The 21,416-nt window shown below is 43.7% G+C and overlaps 2 protein-coding genes across 36 annotated transcripts in view; both read left to right on the forward strand.

Moving 5' to 3' along the window:
- Positions 1–21,416, forward strand: part of LOC106604876 (protocadherin gamma-C5) — a 190,867-nt gene that overhangs the window by 143,860 nt on the left and 25,591 nt on the right. For 2 of the 35 annotated variants that reach the window (XM_045718184.1, XM_045718186.1), the window contains exon 1: positions 7,147–9,785. The exons of 31 other annotated variants lie outside the window; for them this stretch is intronic. In XM_045718184.1, coding sequence (XP_045574140.1) covers positions 7,335–9,785 — 2,451 coding nt within the window. In that variant the 5' untranslated portion in view covers positions 7,147–7,334. Of the gene's footprint in view, positions 1–7,146; positions 9,786–17,881; positions 20,549–21,416 lie in introns of those variants that run through there. 2 more of the 35 variants (XM_014199970.2, XM_045718185.1) reach the window with 2 other exon arrangements.
- On the forward strand, positions 3,335–6,156 carry LOC123743099 (protocadherin gamma-C5). The gene has a single exon (XM_045718212.1). It carries the CDS (start codon positions 3,673–3,675, stop codon positions 6,139–6,141), a length of 2,469 nt encoding a protein of 822 aa, XP_045574168.1. The 5' UTR covers positions 3,335–3,672; the 3' UTR covers positions 6,142–6,156.

A 21,416-nucleotide genomic window follows, 5' to 3' on the forward strand; every position in this document is an offset into this window, starting at 1 on the left:
TTCATGTAAATATTACAGCTTTTAAAACATAGCTTGTCCAAAAATGTTGGTCTCTTGGCAAAACTTAGTTGTGTAAGTTGAGCAGCTGGACAGGGTATGTTAAGGCGCCTATACACATTTCTGTACTGAATGAAATATTACCACTACCTTTTTAAAACCAAATCGCCATCACACTGAACACTGCCCTATTCCATCTGGACAAGAGGACTACCTATGTAAGAATGCTGTTCATTGACTACAGCTCAGCATTCAACACCATAGTACCCTCCAAGCTCATCATTAAGCTTGAGGCCCTGGGTGTCAACCCCGCCCTGTGCTATTGGGTCCTGGACTTCCTGACGGGCCACCCCCAGGTGGTGAAGGTAGCAAACAACATGGACAAACTGAAATAGTCCACCCACACAGACAGTGTGGTGAAGAAGGCGCAACAGCACCTCTTCAACCTCAGGAGGCTGAAGAAATGTGGCTTTTCACCTAAAACCCTCACAAACATTTACAGATGCATAATTGAGAGCATCCTGTCTGGCTGTATCACCGCCTTGTATGGCAACTGCACCGCCCACAACCACAGGGCTCTCAGAGGGTGGTGCGGTCTGCACAACGCATCACCGGGGGCAAACTACCTGCTCTCCAGGACACCTACAGCACCAGATGTCACAGGAAGGCCAAAAAGATCATCAAGGACAACAATCACCCGAGCCACTGCCTGTTCACCCCACTACCATCCAGAAAGCGAGGTCAGTAAAGGTGCATCAAAGCTGGGACCGAGAGACTGAAAAACAGCTTCTATCTCAAGGCCATCAGACTGTTTAACAGCCATCACTAACACAGAGAGGATGCTACCTACATACAGACTTGAAATCATTGGCCACTTTAATAAATGGATCACTAGTCACTTTGTTAATGCCACTTTAATAATGATGTTTACATATCTTCCATTACTCATCCCATTTGTATATACTGTATTTTATACCATCTATTGCATCTTGCCTATGCCGCTCGGTCATTGCTCATCCATATATTTATATGTACATATTCTTATTCCATCCCTTTACTTAGATTTGTGTGTATTAGGTAGTTGTTGAAGAATTGTTAGATTACTTGTTGATACTGCTGCACTGTCGGAACTAGAAGCACAAGCATTTCACTACACTCACAATAACATCTGCTAACCATGTGTATGTGACCAATAACATCTGCTAACCATGTGTATGTGACCAATAACATCTGCTAACCATGTGTATGTGACCAATAACATCTGCTAACCATGTGTATGTGACCAATAACATCTGCTAACCATGTGTATGTGACCAATAACATCTGCTAACCATGTGTATGTGACCAATAACATCTGCTAACCATGTGTATGTGACCAATAACATCTGCTAACCATGTGTATGTGACCAATAACATCTGCTAACCATGTGTATGTGACCATTAACATCTGCTAACCATGTGTATGTGACCAATAACATCTGCTAACCATGTGTATGTGACCAATAACATCTGCTAACCATGTGTATGTGACCAATAACATCTGCTAACCATGTGTATGTGACCAATAACATCTGCTAACCATGTGTATGTGACCAATAACATCTGCTAACCATGTGTATGTGACCAATAACATCTGCTAACCATGTGTATGTGACCAATAACATCTGCTAACCATGTGTATGTGACCAATAAAATGTGATTTGATTTGATGTTTTTTTCCCAAAACACAATTCAATACAATCACAATTGCTTTTTTTGTCTTTGAATAATTTTTAAGCATCTTTTAACGCAGACGCAACACCTAATAAACACTTTGTACTTAAAAAAAAAAAATCAGGGGCCTCGTTTATAAAAATGTTCTTAGATTTATACTTGAACTTAGTTGTAAGATTATTTCCGACGGTGTGGTTGCGTTCGATTCATAAAAGATACTGAGCATAAAAAACCTTGCTTACGCAGGTTCTAAGAAGCCCATTTGCAACTTACGCACCTGTGATCTATAAATCTCAAATTAACTTTTAATTGACGGCACCTGAACGCGCCTTACAATCAGCGATTTCCCCTTATAAAATGCTAGCACAAATGAGGGTTTAGTCAGGAATAGCCATGGATCATAATGTGCAATAAAAAGTCATTCCGGTCTCTGAAAACTCTCTCCCTTCTGAAAGCACGGTTTTCAATGTCTTCCAGTAACACAACAATGGTTACTTTTTTTCTAATTTGACACACTATTTATAGAACCTCGCATCCTGTTTTTAATTCAAAACACCTTGCGTCTGGCAAATAATTCCTCGCACCTTTAGTTGATAATTCCTAACAAATTGTTCACAAAGCTAATGCAAAGTTCACCACAGGCTTGGCGGCATATGCGTTCCAAACCGCAATCCCCCTACATAACCAGCAGGAAAATCACTTCCGTCAAGTCGAGACTTTGCGTAGAGATAAGATCATTTCCACGTCAAAGTCAGGTTTTTATAAATGACTACTTATACGTGCTTTTATGCGTAAGTCAGACTTAAGATCAAAATGTATCGTAAGTCCATTTTATAAATGAGGCCCCAGGCCCTGTTGTTACCTCATACCCCAGCAATAATGCTGTGCATTATGCCTCAACTTAACCCAAGCTAAACATTTTAGACTATATTAGCCCACACAGCTACTGTAAAAGGATGCACTTTCAGGTTAAGTTTAGGACCTCATGTTGAAGCTTATAGAGACCCAACTGATGTACAGAACAATCTTAAAAGTATCTACTTTTGTTTAGATACAAGCATCATGAACCTCTAACACAATAAATTAATTTGACTTGGTGAAAATCCGTTTTTTGGACATAAAATGCTTACCACTTTTTCTATGTGGTTTCTTCTTTCACAGACTCCATGAAATGATGACCTTTTCTTAAACATTTGGTCGAATTATGCATTTTGTGTTTGGTTTCCTAGAAACAAGGGCAGCTCAACTTAACCCACTCTCTCCCTATGCCATATTGTATATTATAAACTGGGTGGTTCGGGCCCTCAATGCTGATTGGCTGACAGCCATGTTATATCAGACCATAGACCATGGGTATGACAACAAACATGTTTTTTTACTGCTCTAGTTACGTTGGTAAGCAGTTAATAATAGCAATAAGGCTCCTCGGGGGTTGTGCTATATGGCCAATATACAACGGCTAAGACCTGTGTCCAGGTTCTCTGCGTTGCGTCGTACGTAAGAACTATTCTTAGCCATGGTATATTGGCCATATACCACACCAACTCGGGCCTTATTGCTTAAATAAAAAATACAGTCACTTCATCCACTCCCTCTCTCTATGCCAGTTAAAGTCCTTAGGCAGAGCCTGGCTGCTGTGGCTTTAAGAAGTCTATTCTGTTGGCCCCTTATTGGATGCTAGAGCTGCATACTGTGCACCAATAGCATGCAGAACTGTACAAAGAGATCTACTCCCTCCCCCCAGCCTCAGCACAGTAACCCCTTACAATAGTCAGAGCTGGAGGAGAGAGAGGGATGCGCTCACATTCACGGAGACACAATATCATCTAAACACTTTATCCTTACCGTGATACAACATTTATAGAAACATGCTAAATGGAATATGCGTTCTGGAGATGAATTTTGATATGAACGTGTTTGTTCTGGACAGTATTTTTGGAATTGTATTATAACGGATAAGGGATGACAAAGAGAGTGGGATACCGAGCCTGGAGATGGCTGGCTCTTTGGTGGCATCATTTCTTTCTCTTGTGGAGTACAGTAGATGGACAGACTCGCTACACCATCCCGGAGGAACTGAAACAGGGCTCTGTGGTAGGAAATCTAGCCAAAGATCTGGGTTTGGGACTCTCTGAGTTTTTTGACCGTAAACTGCGTGTCGCCTCTGAGGCTGGTAAGCAATATTTCAATGTGGATGCGGGAAAGGGCGAGCTGGTCGTCAATGAGAGAATAGACAGAGAGACTTTATGCGGACAAAGCGCCAGCTGCGTTTTACCTCTGCAGGTTGTCATTGAGAACCCGTTACAGCTGTATCGTGTTGAGGTGGAAATACAAGATATAAATGATAATTCTCCAAGTTTCCCTTCCAAACAACACCCGTTAGAGATAGCTGAATCAACTGCGGCAGGTGTACGTTTTCCCTTGGAAAGCGCACAAGACCCAGATGTGGGAAGTAATTCTCTAAAGTCATACATTCTTAGCAAAGATGAATGTTTTACTTTAAAGGTAAAAGAACTCTCTGGCGGCAGAAAGGTACCAGAACTAGTCTTGACCAAAGGTCTGGACCGAGAAAAAAAAACTGTCCATCGTCTATTGTTGACAGTTCTAGACGGGGGCAACCCAGTGAGATCCGGAACCTCGCAGATAACTATTACAGTTCTCGATGTGAATGATAATGTTCCCGTTTTTGAAAATCCAGTGTATAAAGTTTCTGTAAGTGAAAAAAGCGCAGAGGGCACTTTCATAGTTAATCCTAGAGCAACAGACGCCGATGACGGACAGAATGGACAGATAGAATATTCGTTCGGTGTCCATACGCCAGACTCGGTGCTATCTGTGTTTGAGATTGATTTTCTAACAGGAAAAATCATTTTAAAGGGGCAATTGGATTTTGAGAGCGCTGCAAATTATGAAATTGACATCAGTGCGAAAGACAAAGGTAGCCCTAGAATGGAGGGACACTGTAGTGTGCAGGTAGATGTAGCAGATGTAAATGACAACTCTCCCGAAATCATTTTAACCTCCAAACCAAGTCCTCTGCGTGAGGACGCACCCAGTGGCACGGTAGTAGCTTTGATCAGTGCCCGGGACCTAGACTCCGGTAACAACGGTAAAGTGAAGTTAAAGCTCCCGATAGGTTATCCTTTTAGTCTGAAACCTTCCTTTTCTGATAATTACGCACTGGTCACCAGCGGTGTTTTAGACAGAGAGAGCTCCTCAGAGTATAATATTGAGATAACAGCCACTGATTCGGGCTCCCCTCCCCTGACTACCAAGAAAACTATACCGGTCAGTATCATTGATGTCAACGACAACCCCCCTAAATTCTCTCAGTCCTCCTATAATGTCTATTTAAAAGAGAATGGACCACCAGGATCCATGTTATCCTCAGTATCTGCATCTGACCTGGATTTCAGAGATAATGCCAAGATCTCCTACTCCATCCTAGAGTCCAAAGTGCAGGACGTCTCTGTATCCTCCTATGTGTACATTAACTCTGATAACGGTAGTATCTACAGCATGCACTCGTTTGACTATGAGAAAGTAAAGGTGTTTCAGATTCTGGTGCAGGCCAAGGACCACGGCTCTCCCTCTCTGAGCAGCAACGCCACTGTCCATGTTTTTATCCTGGACCAGAACGACAATGCCCCCGCTGTTATTTACCCCTCCGCTGCCCTGGGCTCGCTCTCTCACCAGAAGATGCCCCGCTCCGCTAAAGCAGGCCACCTGGTTACTAAGGTAACGGCCGTGGACGCAGACTCGGGCCATAACGCCTGGATCTCATATAAACTGGTGGAGGCCACAGACACGTCTCTTTTCAGTGTCAATCTTTACACAGGGGAGGTGAGGACTAAACGAGCTGTGTCTGAACAGGACGACTCCTCTCAGAGGCTGCTTATAGAGATACAGGACGACGGGGAGCCGGTCCAGTCCGCCACGGTCACACTGACAATACTGGTAGAAGACGGGCTCCACGAACCCATCTTGGACCTCCGGCAGAAAGCGCCAGAGCCTAGCAAGAAAAGCGGGAGAATCACCCTGTATTTGATCCTCTCTCTGGCCTCAGTGTCCGTGCTGTCTCTGGTGACTTTTGTCATCTTAGTAGTCAAGTGCGTTAGAAACAGCAGGAGCAGCGGTAGTTGCTGCATGAGACGGGACGACTTGGACGGCTACAAGAACCCCAACAGAAACCTGCAGATCCAGCTCAACACTGACGGGCCGATTAAGTACGTGGAGGTCCTGGGAGGGGACATGTTGTCTCAGAGTCAGTCCTTCAGGTCCTGTCTCTCTCCCATGTCAGAGTTCAGTGATTTTACCTTCGTTAAGCCCAGCAGCACCACCGACTTTAAGGAGATGATCAACGTCCTAGACGCGTCTTTACCTGACAGCGCCTGGACCTTTGAGAGCCAGCAGGTGAGAAGTGAACTGTAGCATTGTGACGAATTGGATTGTTGGATGCAGACGGTTTTATGACGTTTGATATTAACATACAAACAACATGCGTGTATTTTTGTGTTTCAACATTCCACAACTCTAAACCTTGTTATTTTGGTAGTTTTCATTTACTGAAGATATTAATATTATGGTAGCTTATCCTTTAGACACTGTCTGATACAAAAGGCTGTAAATAAACAATGAATAGTTTTACCATTGAAGTCGCAGTGAAACTTTGAATTCCAACGGTACTTTTCCCGATTGAGCCAAATGCTGCAATGATACTTCCCTTCAGATTTATACAAATTCTATAATATTCGAAATATTCAATTCATTATTCTACCCTGTTGATTGTAACCATTAGAGAGCTATTGTGTAATCTATATCGTTACTGTAGTTGCTTTGTAGCGTCCTTCTGTGTCTTTCTGACTGGCTAGTGGACGCTTATGGGTTTCAGCACCATGGACAGTGACCCGGTTGAATGAACTGTGTGGATAGTGTGTGTAAGCGGGCAGACAAGAGAATCTTATACAATCGCTGTAAAATATATATTTTTCAGATTGACTGAAGCTCAATCGATATTTTATGCAAACTATAATCGTCAAAAATGTGTTTCCTTCCACAGACTCTTCTAGAATGGCAGTATTTTGGATGATATCTGTGCGCAATGGGAGACTATATTTTTAAACATGTCTTACACTTTTACCCATTTTTATCTACAGGCTATGGGCTGCCCATAATACATTTCCAACGAGCCAATATTAGCAGGGTGATTGTATGTTGGAAAACAGTCTTTTTAGCCGCTCTCTGTGTGTTGTGGTGCATTCAGATAGACCTCTACGTTAAGTCTGGCTGCTGTGGCTTTAAGAAATATATTCTGTTAGCCTCTTATTGGATGCTAGAGACACACACTGTGCACCAATAGCATACAGAAATGTACAAAGAGATCTACCCCCCCCCCAGCCTCAGCACCTAGCACTTACAATACTCAGAGCTGCAAGAGAGAGAGATAGAGAGTGGTGCGCTCACATACACGGAAATAGAATAAAATCTCAACACAACATTATTTTTGTTATACAAAATGTATGGAAACGTGCTAAATGGAATATACACACTGGGGATGTATTTTGATATGAAGCTCTTCGTTCTGGACAGTATTTCAATGGGAATTGTATTATAACGGATAAGGAATGACAAAGAGAGTGGGATACCGAGACTGGAGATGGCTGGCTCTTTGGTGGCATCATTTCTTTCTCTTGTGGAGTACAATAGACGGACAGACTCGCTACACCATCCCGGAGGAACTGAAACAGGGCTCTGTGGTAGGAAATCTAGCCAGAGATCTGGGTTTGGGACTCTCTGAGTTTTTTGACCGTAAACTTCGTGTCGCCTCTGAGGCTGGTAAGCAGTATTTCAGTGTGGATGCGGGGAAGGGCGACCTGGTCGTCAATGACAGAATAGACAGAGAGACTTTATGTGGACAAAGCGCCAGCTGCGTTTTACCTCTGCAGGTTGTCATCGAGAACCCGTTACAGTTGCACCGTATTGAGGTGGAAATACGAGACGTAAATGACAATTCGCCTAGATTCTTAACAAAGGAGCTCACATTGAAAATAGCAGAATCGACAGTTGCGGGCACGCGTTTTCCTCTGGAGAGCGCAGAGGACCCCGACGTTGGAAGCAATTCGCTCAAGTCCTATGCTATTAGTAAAGATGAGTGTTTTAGTTTAAAAGTAAACGAGCTTCGTAATGGAAGAAAACTCCCTGAACTGGTCATAGAGAGAGCACTCGATAGAGAAACAAAAGCTGTCCATCAGCTGCTGTTAACAGCGTTAGACGGAGGCAATCCAGTCAGATCCGGAACTTCACAGATAACTATCATAGTGCTTGATAACAATGACAACGTCCCCCTATTTGAAAACAATGTATATAAAGTGTCCATTAACGAAAATAGTCCAAAGGGTACCTTCATGGTTAAACTTAAAGCGACGGATAATGACGAAGGACAAAATGGGCAGGTAAAATATACATTTGGTGAGCGTACACCCGAGTCCGTGCTTTCCACATTTGATATTAATCCAGTTACGGGGGAAATGTTTTTGAAAGGTGAATTAGATTATGAAAGCGCTGCAAATTATGAAATTGATGTAGCTGCTAAAGATGAAGGTATTCCGGAGATGGAAGGACACTGTAGCGTGCAGGTGGAAGTAATAGACCTAAACGACAACCCTCCAGAAATTGTCCTCACCTCCAAACCGAGCCCGGTGCGCGAGGACGCTCCCAGTGGCACAGTAGTGGCTTTGATCGGTGCCCGGGACCTAGACTCCGGTATTAACGGTAAAGTAACGTTACAACTTCCAAAAGGCCATCCTTTTAGTCTGAAACCTTCCTTTTCTGATAATTACGCTCTGGTCACCAGCGGTGTTTTAGACAGAGAGAGCTCCTCAGAGTATAATATTGAGATAACAGCCACTGATTCGGGCTCCCCTCCCCTGACTACCAAGAAAACTATACCGGTCAGTATCATTGATGTCAACGACAACCCCCCTAAATTCTCTCAGTCCTCCTATAATGTCTATTTAAAAGAGAATGGACCACCAGGATCCATGTTATCCTCAGTATCTGCGTCTGACCTGGATTTCAGAGATAATGCCAAGATCTCCTACTCCATCCTAGAGTCCAAAGTGCAGGACGTCTCTGTATCCTCCTATGTGTACATTAACTCTGATAACGGTAGTATCTACAGCATGCACTCGTTTGACTATGAGAAGGTAAAGGTGTTTCAGATTCTGGTGCAGGCCAAGGACCACGGCTCTCCCTCTCTGAGCAGCAACGCCACAGTCCATGTTTTTATCCTGGACCAGAACGACAATGCCCCCGCTGTTATTTACCCCTCCGCTGCCCTGGGCTCGCTCTCTCACCAGAAGATGCCCCGCTCCGCTAAAGCAGGTCACCTGGTTACTAAGGTAACGGCCGTGGACGCAGACTCGGGCCATAACGCCTGGATCTCATATAAACTGGTGGAGGCCACAGACGCGTCTCTGTTCAGTGTCAATCTTTACACAGGGGAGGTGAGGACTAAACGCTCTTTGTCTGAACAGGACGACTCCTCTCAGAGGCTGCTTATAGAGATACAGGACGACGGGGAGCCGGTCCAGTCCGCCACGGTCACACTGGCAATACTGGTAGAAGACGGGCTCCACGAACCCATCTTGGACCTCCGGCAGAAAGCGCCAGAGCCTAGCAAGAAAAGCGGGAGAATCACCCTGTATTTGATTCTCTCTCTGGCCTCAGTGTCCGTGCTGTCTCTGGTGACTTTTGTCATCTTAGCAGTCAAGTGCGTTAGAAACAGCAGGAGCAGCGGTAGTTGCTGCATGAGACGGGACGACTTGGACGGCTACAAGAACCCCAACAGAAACCTGCAGATCCAGCTCAACACTGACGGGCCGATTAAGTACGTGGAGGTCCTGGGAGGGGACATGTTGTCTCAGAGTCAGTCCTTCAGGTCCTGTCTCTCTCCCATGTCAGAGTTCAGTGATTTCACCTTCGTTAAGCCCAGCAGCACCACCGACTTTAAGGAGATGATCAACGTCCTAGACGCGTCTTTACCCGACAGCGCCTGGACCTTTGAGAGCCAGCAGGTGAGCACTGTAGTGACGTGTAGTTTAATTGTGACACTTGGCTATTGATAACAACTTATGTCCTGTATTCTGCTCTGTGATGCTTGTTCATTTGTGACGGATAGGCTATCAGCCATAGAATTAGGAATTAGAATCCTTGGAGATCTATACTGAAGCCATAGTATTGTAGTTTAATAGGATCTCTGTACTCTCCAACCATGAAAAGATGTCTACTTCATAAGTTTGCCTTTCTGGTGGTATTTGGTTCTGGTCTTTCTGATTTATACGGAAAATATCTTGGCAGTAATTGGCTACAAGGTTATAATTGAAAACATGTATTTATTGTAGTTTCATGAGCTCAGCACAAGAAAAAATGCTCAAATGGTGTGTTTTTTAGATGAATCCAAGTTCGCATGTGTATTATTTAGCAGCTGACATATGGCCGAGTTTATATTGGGCCTATTGAGTACATACAAAATATCAAATTACTTATGGTTGTGCATGATGTTTGCTCTATCAGGGATCCGTTATCTAAAAGGCTCAGGATTTCAGCACCATTGTTGTGGATAGCGACACACTCTGGTTGCTGAATCAACTGTGCGGTTTTGTGGAAGCGACAGCAAACAGTTTGAGAGGTCGAGACAGAGAAGGTAAACAGAGACATTTATTTTTTCAGAATAAGTGCTGCTCAGTTAATATTTATATAAACTCTGCATATATAATGTTCACGTAAATATTTTTGGTATATTTGTTTTATCCTGTTTTACATGTTTACTCATTCTTTAGGCCTAACTAAATTCTGTCCTTACTAATGTATTTATTATACCACCAATATTGATAGTAGGGGAGAGTGGGGTAAATTGAGCCGTTTTTATGTCCAGCATCACTCTGTAAATAAATAAAATTAAATAAAAAATAATAAAAAAAGGGAAATATAGTATTATTTCTAACAACGATACAGTATCTACATATATTTCAGGATGTTGTGTATCGCTGGAAATAATCAGAATTCATGTAAATATTACAGCTTTTAAAACATAGCTTGTCCAAAAATGTTGGTCTCTTGGCAAAACTTAGTTGTGTAAGTTGAGCAGCTGGACAGGGTATGTTAAGGCGCCTATACACATTTCTGTACTGAATGAAATATTACCACTACCTTTTTAAAACCAAATCGCCATCACACTGAACACTGCCCTATTCCATCTGGACAAGAGGACTACCTATGTAAGAATGCTGTTCATTGACTACAGCTCAGCATTCAACACCATAGTACCCTCCAAGCTCATCATTAAGCTTGAGGCCCTGGGTGTCAACCCCGCCCTGTGCTATTGGGTCCTGGACTTCCTGACGGGCCACCCCCAGGTGGTGAAGGTAGCAAACAACATGGACAAACTGAAATAGTCCACCCACACAGACAGTGTGGTGAAGAAGGCGCAACAGCACCTCTTCAACCTCAGGAGGCTGAAGAAATGTGGCTTTTCACCTAAAACCCTCACAAACATTTACAGATGCATAATTGAGAGCATCCTGTCTGGCTGTATCACCGCCTTGTATGGCAACTGCACCGCCCACAACCACAGGGCTCTCAGAGGGTGGTGCGGTCTGCACAACGCATCACCGGGGGCAAACTACCTGCTCTCCAGGACACCTACAGCACCAGATGTCACAGGAAGGCCAAAAAGATCATCAAGGACAACAATCACCCGAGCCACTGCCTGTTCACCCCACTACCATCCAGAAAGCGAGGTCAGTAAAGGTGCATCAAAGCTGGGACCGAGAGACTGAAAAACAGCTTCTATCTCAAGGCCATCAGACTGTTTAACAGCCATCACTAACACAGAGAGGATGCTACCTACATACAGACTTGAAATCATTGGCCACTTTAATAAATGGATCACTAGTCACTTTGTTAATGCCACTTTAATAATGATGTTTACATATCTTCCATTACTCATCCCATTTGTATATACTGTATTTTATACCATCTATTGCATCTTGCCTATGCCGCTCGGTCATTGCTCATCCATATATTTATATGTACATATTCTTATTCCATCCCTTTACTTAGATTTGTGTGTATTAGGTAGTTGTTGAAGAATTGTTAGATTACTTGTTGATACTGCTGCACTGTCGGAACTAGAAGCACAAGCATTTCACTACACTCACAATAACATCTGCTAACCATGTGTATGTGACCAATAACATCTGCTAACCATGTGTATGTGACCAATAACATCTGCTAACCATGTGTATGTGACCAATAACATCTGCTAACCATGTGTATGTGACCAATAACATCTGCTAACCATGTGTATGTGACCAATAACATCTGCTAACCATGTGTATGTGACCAATAACATCTGCTAACCATGTGTATGTGACCAATAACATCTGCTAACCATGTGTATGTGACCAATAACATCTGCTAACCATGTGTATGTGACCATTAACATCTGCTAACCATGTGTATGTGACCAATAACATCTGCTAACCATGTGTATGTGACCAATAACATCTGCTAACCATGTGTATGTGACCAATAACATCTGCTAACCATGTGTATGTGACCAATAACATCTGCTAACCATGTGTATGTGACCAATAACATCTGCTAACCATGTGTATGTGACCAATAACATCTGCTAACCATGTGTATGTGACCAATAACATCTGCTAACCATGTGTATGTGACCAATAAAATGTGATTTGATTTGATGTTTTTTCCCAAAACACAATTCAATACAATCACAATTGCTTTTTTTGTCTTTGAATAATTTTTAAGCATCTTTTAACGCAGATGCAACACCTAATAAACACTTTGTACTTAAAAAAAAAAAATCAGGGGCCTCGTTTATAAAAATGTTCTTAGATTTATACTTGAACTTAGTTGTAAGATTATTTCCGACGGTGTGGTTGCGTTCGATTCATAAAAGATACTGAGCATAAAAAACCTTGCTTACGCAGGTTCTAAGAAGCCCATTTGCAACTTATGCACCTGTGATCTATAAATCTCAAATTAACTTTTAATTGACGGCACCTGAACGCGCCTTACAATCAGCGATTTCCCCTTATAAAATGCTAGCACAAATGAGGGTTTAGTCAGGAATAGCCATGGATCATAATGTGCAAAAAAAAGTCATTCCGGTCTCTGAAAACTCTCTCCCTTCTGAAAGCACGGTTTTCAATGTCTTCCAGTAACACAACAATGGTTACTTTTTTCTAATTTGACACACTATTTATAGAACCTCGCATCCTGTTTTTAATTCAAAACACCTTGCGTCTGGCAAATAATTCCTCGCACCTTTAGTTGATAATTCCTAACAAATTGTTCACAAAGCTAATGCAAAGTTCACCACAGGCTTGGCGGCATATGCGTTCCAAACCGCAATCCCCTACATAACCAGCAGGAAAATCACTTCCGTCAAGTCGAGACTTTGCGTAGAGATAAGATCATTTCCACGTCAAAGTCAGGTTTTTATAAATGACTACTTATACGTGCTTTTATGCGTAAGTCAGACTTAAGATCAAAATGTATCGTAAGTCCATTTTATAAATGAGGCCCCAGGCCCTGTTGTTACCTCATACCCCAGCAATAATGCTGTGCATTATGCCTCAACTTAACCCAAGCTAAACATTTTAGACTATATTAGCCCACACAGCTACTGTAAAAGGATGCACTTTCAGGTTAAGTTTAGGACCTCATGTTGAAGCTTATAGAGACCCAACTGATGTACAGAACAATCTTAAAAGTATCTACTTTTGTTTAGATACAAGCATCATGAACCTCTAACACAATAAATTAATTTGACTTGGTGAAAATCCGTTTTTGGACATAAAATGCTTACCACTTTTTCTATGTGGTTTCTTCTTTCACAGACTCCATGAAATGATGACCTTTTCTTAAACATTTGGTCGAATTATGCATTTTGTGTTTGGTTTCCTAGAAACAAGGGCAGCTCAACTTAACCCACTCTCTCCCTATGCCATATTGTATATTATAAACTGGGTGGTTCGGGCCCTCAATGCTGATTGGCTGACAGCCATGTTATATCAGACCATAGACCATGGGTATGACAACAAACATGTTTTTTACTGCTCTAGTTACGTTGGTAAGCAGTTAATAATAGCAATAAGGCTCCTCGGGGGTTGTGCTATATGGCCAATATACAACGGCTAAGACCTGTGTCCAGGTTCTCTGCGTTGCGTCATACGTAAGAACTATTCTTAGCCATGGTATATTGGCCATATACCACACCAACTCGGGCCTTATTGCTTAAATAAAAAATACAGTCACTTCATCCACTCCCTCTCTCTATGCCAGTTAAAGTCCTTAGGCAGAGCCTGGCTGCTGTGGCTTTAAGAAGTCTATTCTGTTGGCCCCTTATTGGATGCTAGAGCTGCATACTGTGCACCAATAGCATGCAGAACTGTACAAAGAGATCTACTCCCTCCCCCCAGCCTCAGCACAGTAACCCCTTACAATAGTCAGAGCTGGAGGAGAGAGAGGGATGCGCTCACATTCACGGAGACACAATATCATCTAAACACTTTATCCTTACCGTGATACAACATTTATAGAAACATGCTAAATGGAATATGCGTTCTGGAGATGAATTTTGATATGAACGTGTTTGTTCTGGACAGTATTTTTGGAATTGTCTTATAACGGATAAGAGATGACAAAGAGAATGGGATACCGAGACTGGAGATGGCTGGCTCTTTGGTGGCATCATTTCTTTCTCTTGTGGAGTACAGTAGACGGACAGACTCGCTACACCATCCCGGAGGAACTGAAACAGGGCTCTGTGGTAGGAAATCTAGCCAAAGATCTGGGTTTGGGACTATCTGAGTTTTTTGACCGTAAACTTCGTGTCGCCTCCGAGGCTGGTAAGCAGTATTTCAGTGTGGATGCGGGGAAGGGCGAGCTGGTCGTCAATGAGAGAATAGACAGAGAGACTTTATGCGGACAAAGCGCCAGCTGCGTTTTACCTCTGCAGGTTGTCATTGAGAACCCGTTACAGCTGTATCGTGTTGAGGTGGAAATACAAGATATAAATGATAATTCTCCAAGTTTCCCTTCCAAACAACACCCGTTAGAGATAGCTGAATCAACTGCGGCAGGTGTACGTTTTCCCTTGGAAAGCGCACAAGACCCAGATGTGGGAAGTAATTCTCTAAAGTCATACATTCTTAGCAAAGATGAATGTTTTACTTTAAAGGTAAAAGAACTCTCTGGCGGCAGAAAGGTACCAGAACTAGTCTTGACCAAAGGTCTGGACCGAGAAAAAAACTGTCCATCGTCTATTGTTGACAGTTCTAGACGGGGGCAACCCAGTGAGATCCGGAACCTCGCAGATAACTATTACAGTTCTCGATGTGAATGATAATGTTCCCGTTTTTGAAAATCCAGTGTATAAAGTTTCTGTAAGTGAAAAAAGCGCAGAGGGCACTTTCATAGTTAATCCTAGAGCAACAGACGCCGATGACGGACAGAATGGACAGATAGAATATTCGTTCGGTGTCCATACGCCAGACTCGGTGCTATCTGTGTTTGAGATTGATTTTCTAACAGGAAAAATCATTTTAAAGGGGCAATTGGATTTTGAGAGCGCTGCAAATTATGAAATTGACATCAGTGCGAAAGACAAAGGTAGCCCTAGAATGGAGGGACACTGTAGTGTGCAGGTAGATGTAGCAGATGTAAATGACAACTCTCCCGAAATCATTTTAACCTCCAAACCAAGTCCTCTGCGCGAGGACGCACCCAGTGGCACGGTAGTAGCTTTGATCAGTGCCCGGGACCTAGACTCCGGTAATAACGGTAAAGTGAAGTTAAAGCTCCCGATAGGTTATCCTTTTAGTCTGAAACCTTCCTTTTCTGATAATTACGCTCTGGTCACCAGCGGTGTTTTAGACAGAGAGAGCTCCTCAGAGTATAATATTGAGATAACAGCCACTGATTCGGGCTCCCCTCCCCTGACTACCAAGAAAACTATACCGGTCAGTATCATTGATGTCAACGACAACCCCCCTAAATTCTCTCAGCCCTCCTATAATGTCTATTTAAAAGAGAATGGACCACCAGGATCCATGTTATCCTCAGTATCTGCGTCTGACCTGGATTTCAGAGATAATGCCAAGATCTCCTACTCCATCCTAGAGTCCAAAGTGCAGGACGTCTCTGTATCCTCCTATGTGTACATTAACTCTGATAACGGTAGTATCTACAGCATGCACTCGTTTGACTATGAGAAAGTAAAGGTGTTTCAGATTCTGGTGCAGGCCAAGGACCACGGCTCTCCCTCTCTGAGCAGCAACGCCACAGTCCATGTTTTTATCCTGGACCAGAACGACAATGCCCCCGCTGTTATTTACCCCTCCGCTGCCCTGGGCTCGCTCTCTCACCAGAAGATGCCCCGCTCCGCTAAAGCAGGCCACCTCGTTACTAAGGTAACGGCCGTGGACGCAGACTCGGGCCATAACGCCTGGATCTCATATAAACTGGTGGAGGCCACAGACACTTCTCTTTTCAGTGTCAATCTTTACACGGGGGAGGTGAGGACTAAACGAGCTGTGTCTGAGCAGGACGACTCCTCTCAGAGGCTGCTTATAGAGATACAGGACGACGGGGAGCCGGTCCAGTCCGCCACGGTCACACTGGCAATACTGGTAGAAGACGGGCTCCACGAACCCATCTTGGACCTCCGGCAGAAAGCGCCAGAGCCTAGCAAGAAAAGCGGGAGAATCACCCTGTATTTGATTCTCTCTCTGGCCTCAGTGTCCGTGCTGTCTCTGGTGACTTTTGTCATCTTAGCAGTCAAGTGCGTTAGAAACAGCAGGAGCAGCGGTAGTTGCTGCATGAGACGGGACGACTTGGACGGCTACAAGAACCCCAACAGAAACCTGCAGATCCAGCTCAACACTGACGGGCCGATTAAGTACGTGGAGGTCCTGGGAGGGGACATGTTGTCTCAGAGTCAGTCCTTCAGGTCCTGTCTCTCTCCCATGTCAGAGTTCAGTGATTTCACCTTCGTTAAGCCCAGCAGCACCACCGACTTTAAGGAGATGATCAACGTCCTAGACGCGTCTTTACCTGACAGCGCCTGGAGCTTTGAGAGCCAGCAGGTGAGAAGTGAACTGTAGCATTGTGACGAATTGGATTGTTGGATGCAGACGGTTTTATGACGTTTGATATTAACATACAAACAACATGCGTGTATTTTTGTGTTTCAACATTCCACAACTCTAAACCTTGTTATTTTGGTAGTTTTCATTTACTGAAGATATTAATATTATGGTAGCTTATCCTTTAGACACTGTCTGATACAAAAGGCTGTAAATAAACAATGAATAGTTTTACCATTGAAGTCGCAGTGAAACTTTGAATTCCAACGGTACTTTTCCGATTGAGCCAAATGCTGCAATGATACTTCCCTTCAGATTTATACAAATTCTATAATATTCGAAATATTCAATTCATTATTCTACCCTGTTGATTGTAACCATTAGAGAGCTATTGTGTAATCTATATCGTTACTGTAGTTGCTTTGTAGCGTCCTTCTGTGTCTTTCTGACTGGCTAGTGGACGCTTATGGGTTTCAGCACCATGGACAGTGACCCGGTTGAATGAACTGTGTGGATAGTGTGTGTAAGCGGGCAGACAAGAGAATCTTATACAATCGCTGTAAAATATATATTTTTCAGATTGACTGAAGCTCAATCGATATTTTATGCAAACTATAATCGTCAAAAATGTGTTTCCTTCCACAGACTCTTCTAGAATGGCAGTATTTTGGATGATATCTGTGCGCAATGGGAGACTATATTTTTAAACATGTCTTACACTTTTACCCATTTTTATCTACAGGCTATGGGCTGCCCATAATACATTTCCAACGAGCCAATATTAGCAGGGTGATTGTATGTTGGAAAACAGTCTTTTTAGCCGCTCTCTGTGTGTTGTGGTGCATTCAGATAGACCTCTACGTTAAGTCTGGCTGCTGTGGCTTTAAGAAATATATTCTGTTAGCCTCTTATTGGATGCTAGAGACACACACTGTGCACCAATAGCATACAGAAATGTACAAAGAGATCTACCCCCCCCAGCCTCAGCACCTAGCACTTACAATACTCAGAGCTGCAAGAGAGAGAGATAGAGAGTGGTGCGCTCACATACACGGAAATAGAATAAAATCTCAACACAACATTATTTTTGTTATACAAAATGTATGGAAACGTGCTAAATGGAATATACACACTGGGGATGTATTTTGATATGAAGCTCTTCGTTCTGGACAGTATTTCAATGGGAATTGTATTATAACGGATCAGGGATGACAAAGAGAGTGGGATACCGAGACTGGAGATGGCTGGCTCTTTGGTGGCATCATTTCTTTCTCTTGTGGAGTACAGTAGACGGACAGACTCGCTACACCATCCCGGAGGAACTGAAACAGGGCTCTGTGGTAGGAAATCTAGCCAAAGATCTGGGTTTGGGACTCTCTGAGTTTTTTGACCGTAAACTGCGTGTCGCATCTGAGGCTGGTAAGCAGTATTTCAGTGTGGATGCGGGGAAGGGCGAGCTGGTCGTCAATGAGAGAATAGACAGAGAGACTTTATGCGGACAAAGCGCCAGCTGCGTTTTACCTCTGCAGGTTGTCATCGAGAACCCGTTACAGTTGCACCGTATTGAGGTGGAAATACGAGACGTAAATGACAATTCGCCTAGATTCTTAACAAAGGAGCTCACATTGAAAATAGCAGAATCGACAGTTGCGGGCACGCGTTTTCCTCTGGAGAGCGCAGAGGACCCCGACGTTGGAAGCAATTCGCTCAAGTCCTATGCTATTAGTAAAGATGAGTGTTTTAGTTTAAAAGTAAACGAGCTTCGTAATGGAAGAAAACTCCCTGAACTGGTCATAGAGAGAGCACTCGATAGAGAAACAAAAGCTGTCCATCAGCTGCTGTTAACAGCGTTAGACGGAGGCAATCCAGTCAGATTCGGAACTTCACAGATAACTATCATAGTGCTTGATAACAATGACAACGTCCCCCTATTTGAAAACAATGTATATAAAGTGTCCATTAACGAAAATAGTCCAAAGGGTACCTTCATGGTTAAACTTAAAGCGACGGATAATGACGAAGGACAAAATGGGCAGGTAAAATATACATTTGGTGAGCGTACACCCGAGTCCGTGCTTTCCACATTTGATATTAATCCAGTTACGGGGGAAATGTTTTTGAAAGGTGAATTAGATTATGAAAGCGCTGCAAATTATGAAATTGATGTAGCTGCTAAAGATGAAGGTATTCCGGAGATGGAAGGACACTGTAGCGTGCAGGTGGAAGTAATAGACCTAAACGACAACCCTCCAGAAATTGTCCTCACCTCCAAACCGAGCCCGGTGCGCGAGGACGCTCCCAGTGGCACAGTAGTGGCTTTGATCGGTGCCCGGGACCTAGACTCCGGTATTAACGGTAAAGTAACGTTACAACTTCCAAAAGGCCATCCTTTCAGTCTGAAACCTTCCTTTTCTGATAATTACGCACTGGTCACCAGCGGTGTTTTAGACAGAGAGAGCTCCTCAGAGTATAATATTGAGATAACAGCCACTGATTCGGGCTCCCCTCCCCTGACTACCAAGAAAACTATACCGGTCAGTATCATTGATGTCAACGACAACCCCCCTAAATTCTCTCAGTCCTCCTATAATGTCTATTTAAAAGAGAATGGACCACCAGGATCCATGTTATCCTCAGTATCTGCATCTGACCTGGATTTCAGAGATAATGCCAAGATCTCCTACTCCATCCTAGAGTCCAAAGTGCAGGACGTCTCTGTATCCTCCTATGTGTACATTAACTCTGATAACGGTAGTATCTACAGCATGCACTCGTTTGACTATGAGAAGGTAAAGGTGTTTCAGATTCTGGTGCAGGCCAAGGACCACGGCTCTCCCTCTCTGAGCAGCAACGCCACAGTCCATGTTTTTATCCTGGACCAGAACGACAATGCCCCCGCTGTTATTTACCCCTCCGCTGCCCTGGGCTCGCTCTCTCACCAGAAGATGCCCCGCTCCGCTAAAGCAGGCCACCTGGTTACTAAGGTAACGGCCGTGGACGCAGACTCGGGCCATAACGCCTGGATCTCATATAAACTGGTGGAGGCCACAGACATGTCTCTTTTCAGTGTCAATCTTTACACAGGGGAGGTGAGGACTAAACGCTCTGTGTCTGAGCAGGACGACTCCTCTCAGAGGCTGCTTATAGAGATACAGGATGATGGGGAGCCAGTCCAGTCCGCCACGGTCACTTTGGCAATACTGGTGGAGGACGGGCTCCACGAACCCATCTTGGACCTCCGGCAGAAAGCGCCAGAGCCTAGCAAGAAAAGCGGAAGAATCACCCTGTATTTGATTCTCTCTCTGGCCTCAGTGTCCGTGCTGTCTCTGGTGACTTTTGTCATCTTAGCAGTCAAGTGCGTTAGAAACAGCAGGAGCAGCGGTAGTTGCTGCATGAGACGGGACGACTTGGACGGCTACAAGAACCCCAACAGAAACCTGCAGATCCAGCTCAACACTGACGGGCCGATTAAGTACGTGGAGGTCCTGGGAGGGGACATGTTGTCTCAGAGTCAGTCCTTCAGGTCCTGTCTCTCTCCCATGTCAGAGTTCAGTGATTTCACCTTCGTTAAGCCCAGCAGCACCACCGACTTTAAGGAGATGATCAACGTCCTAGACGCGTCTTTACCTGACAGCGCCTGGACCTTTGAGAGCCAGCAGGTGAGCGGTGAACTGTACCATTGTAACGAATATAATTCCTGACTCCAGTGCCTTTAATATGACGTCCTATCATGAGGATTCAGAGTTTAGTTTTCCTGTAGGCTATGATGTCATAATCAGTGAGTGGAGACCGTTTAAAATATCAGGGTGCAGCTTATGTACAAGATAAACGCTCTGTAGCCTATACTGCCTTATGACGCAGCAGGACGAGGTGGAGCATATCAAACACAAGGCTACAAGCTATAAATACACTGAACAAAAATATAAACGCAACATGCAACAATTTCAAAGATTTTACTGAGGTACAGTTCATATAAAGAAATCAGTCAATTGAAATAAATGAATTAAGCTCTAATCTATGGATTTCAGATGACTGGGAATACAGATATGCATCTGTTGGTCACAGATACCTTAAAAACAAAAAGGTAGGGGCGTGGATCAGAAAACCTGTCAGTATCTGGGGTGACCACCATTTGCCCCATCCAGCGCGACACGTCTCCTTCACATGGAGTCGATCAGGCTGTTGATTGTGGCCTGTGGAGTGTTGTCCCACTCCTCTTCAATGTCTGTGTGAAGTTGCTGGATGTTGGCGGGAACTGGAACACGCTGTCAAACATGTCAATCCAGAGCATCCCAAACATGCTCAATGGGTGACATGTCTGGTGAGTAGGCAGACCATGGAAGAACTGGGACATTTTCAGCTTCTAGGAATTGTCTACAGATCCTTGCGACATTGGGCCGTGCATTATCATGCTGAAACATGAGGTGATGGCGGCAGATGAATGGCACGACATTGGGCCTTACACTCTAAAAATAAAAGGTTTTTGGAGAATCCTATAGGGGTTCTTCAAATTTAAACTGTGGGGGA

The sequence above is a fragment of the Salmo salar genome, chromosome ssa05 (assembly GCF_905237065.1).
Source record: "Salmo salar chromosome ssa05, Ssal_v3.1, whole genome shotgun sequence".
Taxonomy (NCBI): domain Eukaryota; kingdom Metazoa; phylum Chordata; class Actinopteri; order Salmoniformes; family Salmonidae; genus Salmo; species Salmo salar.

Bases quoted from the DNA above. Each gene is read 5' to 3' on its own strand.
- LOC123743099 (XM_045718212.1), top strand. From the start codon at position 3,673: ATGACAAAGAGAGTGGGATACCGAGCCTGGAGATGGCTGGCTCTTTGG.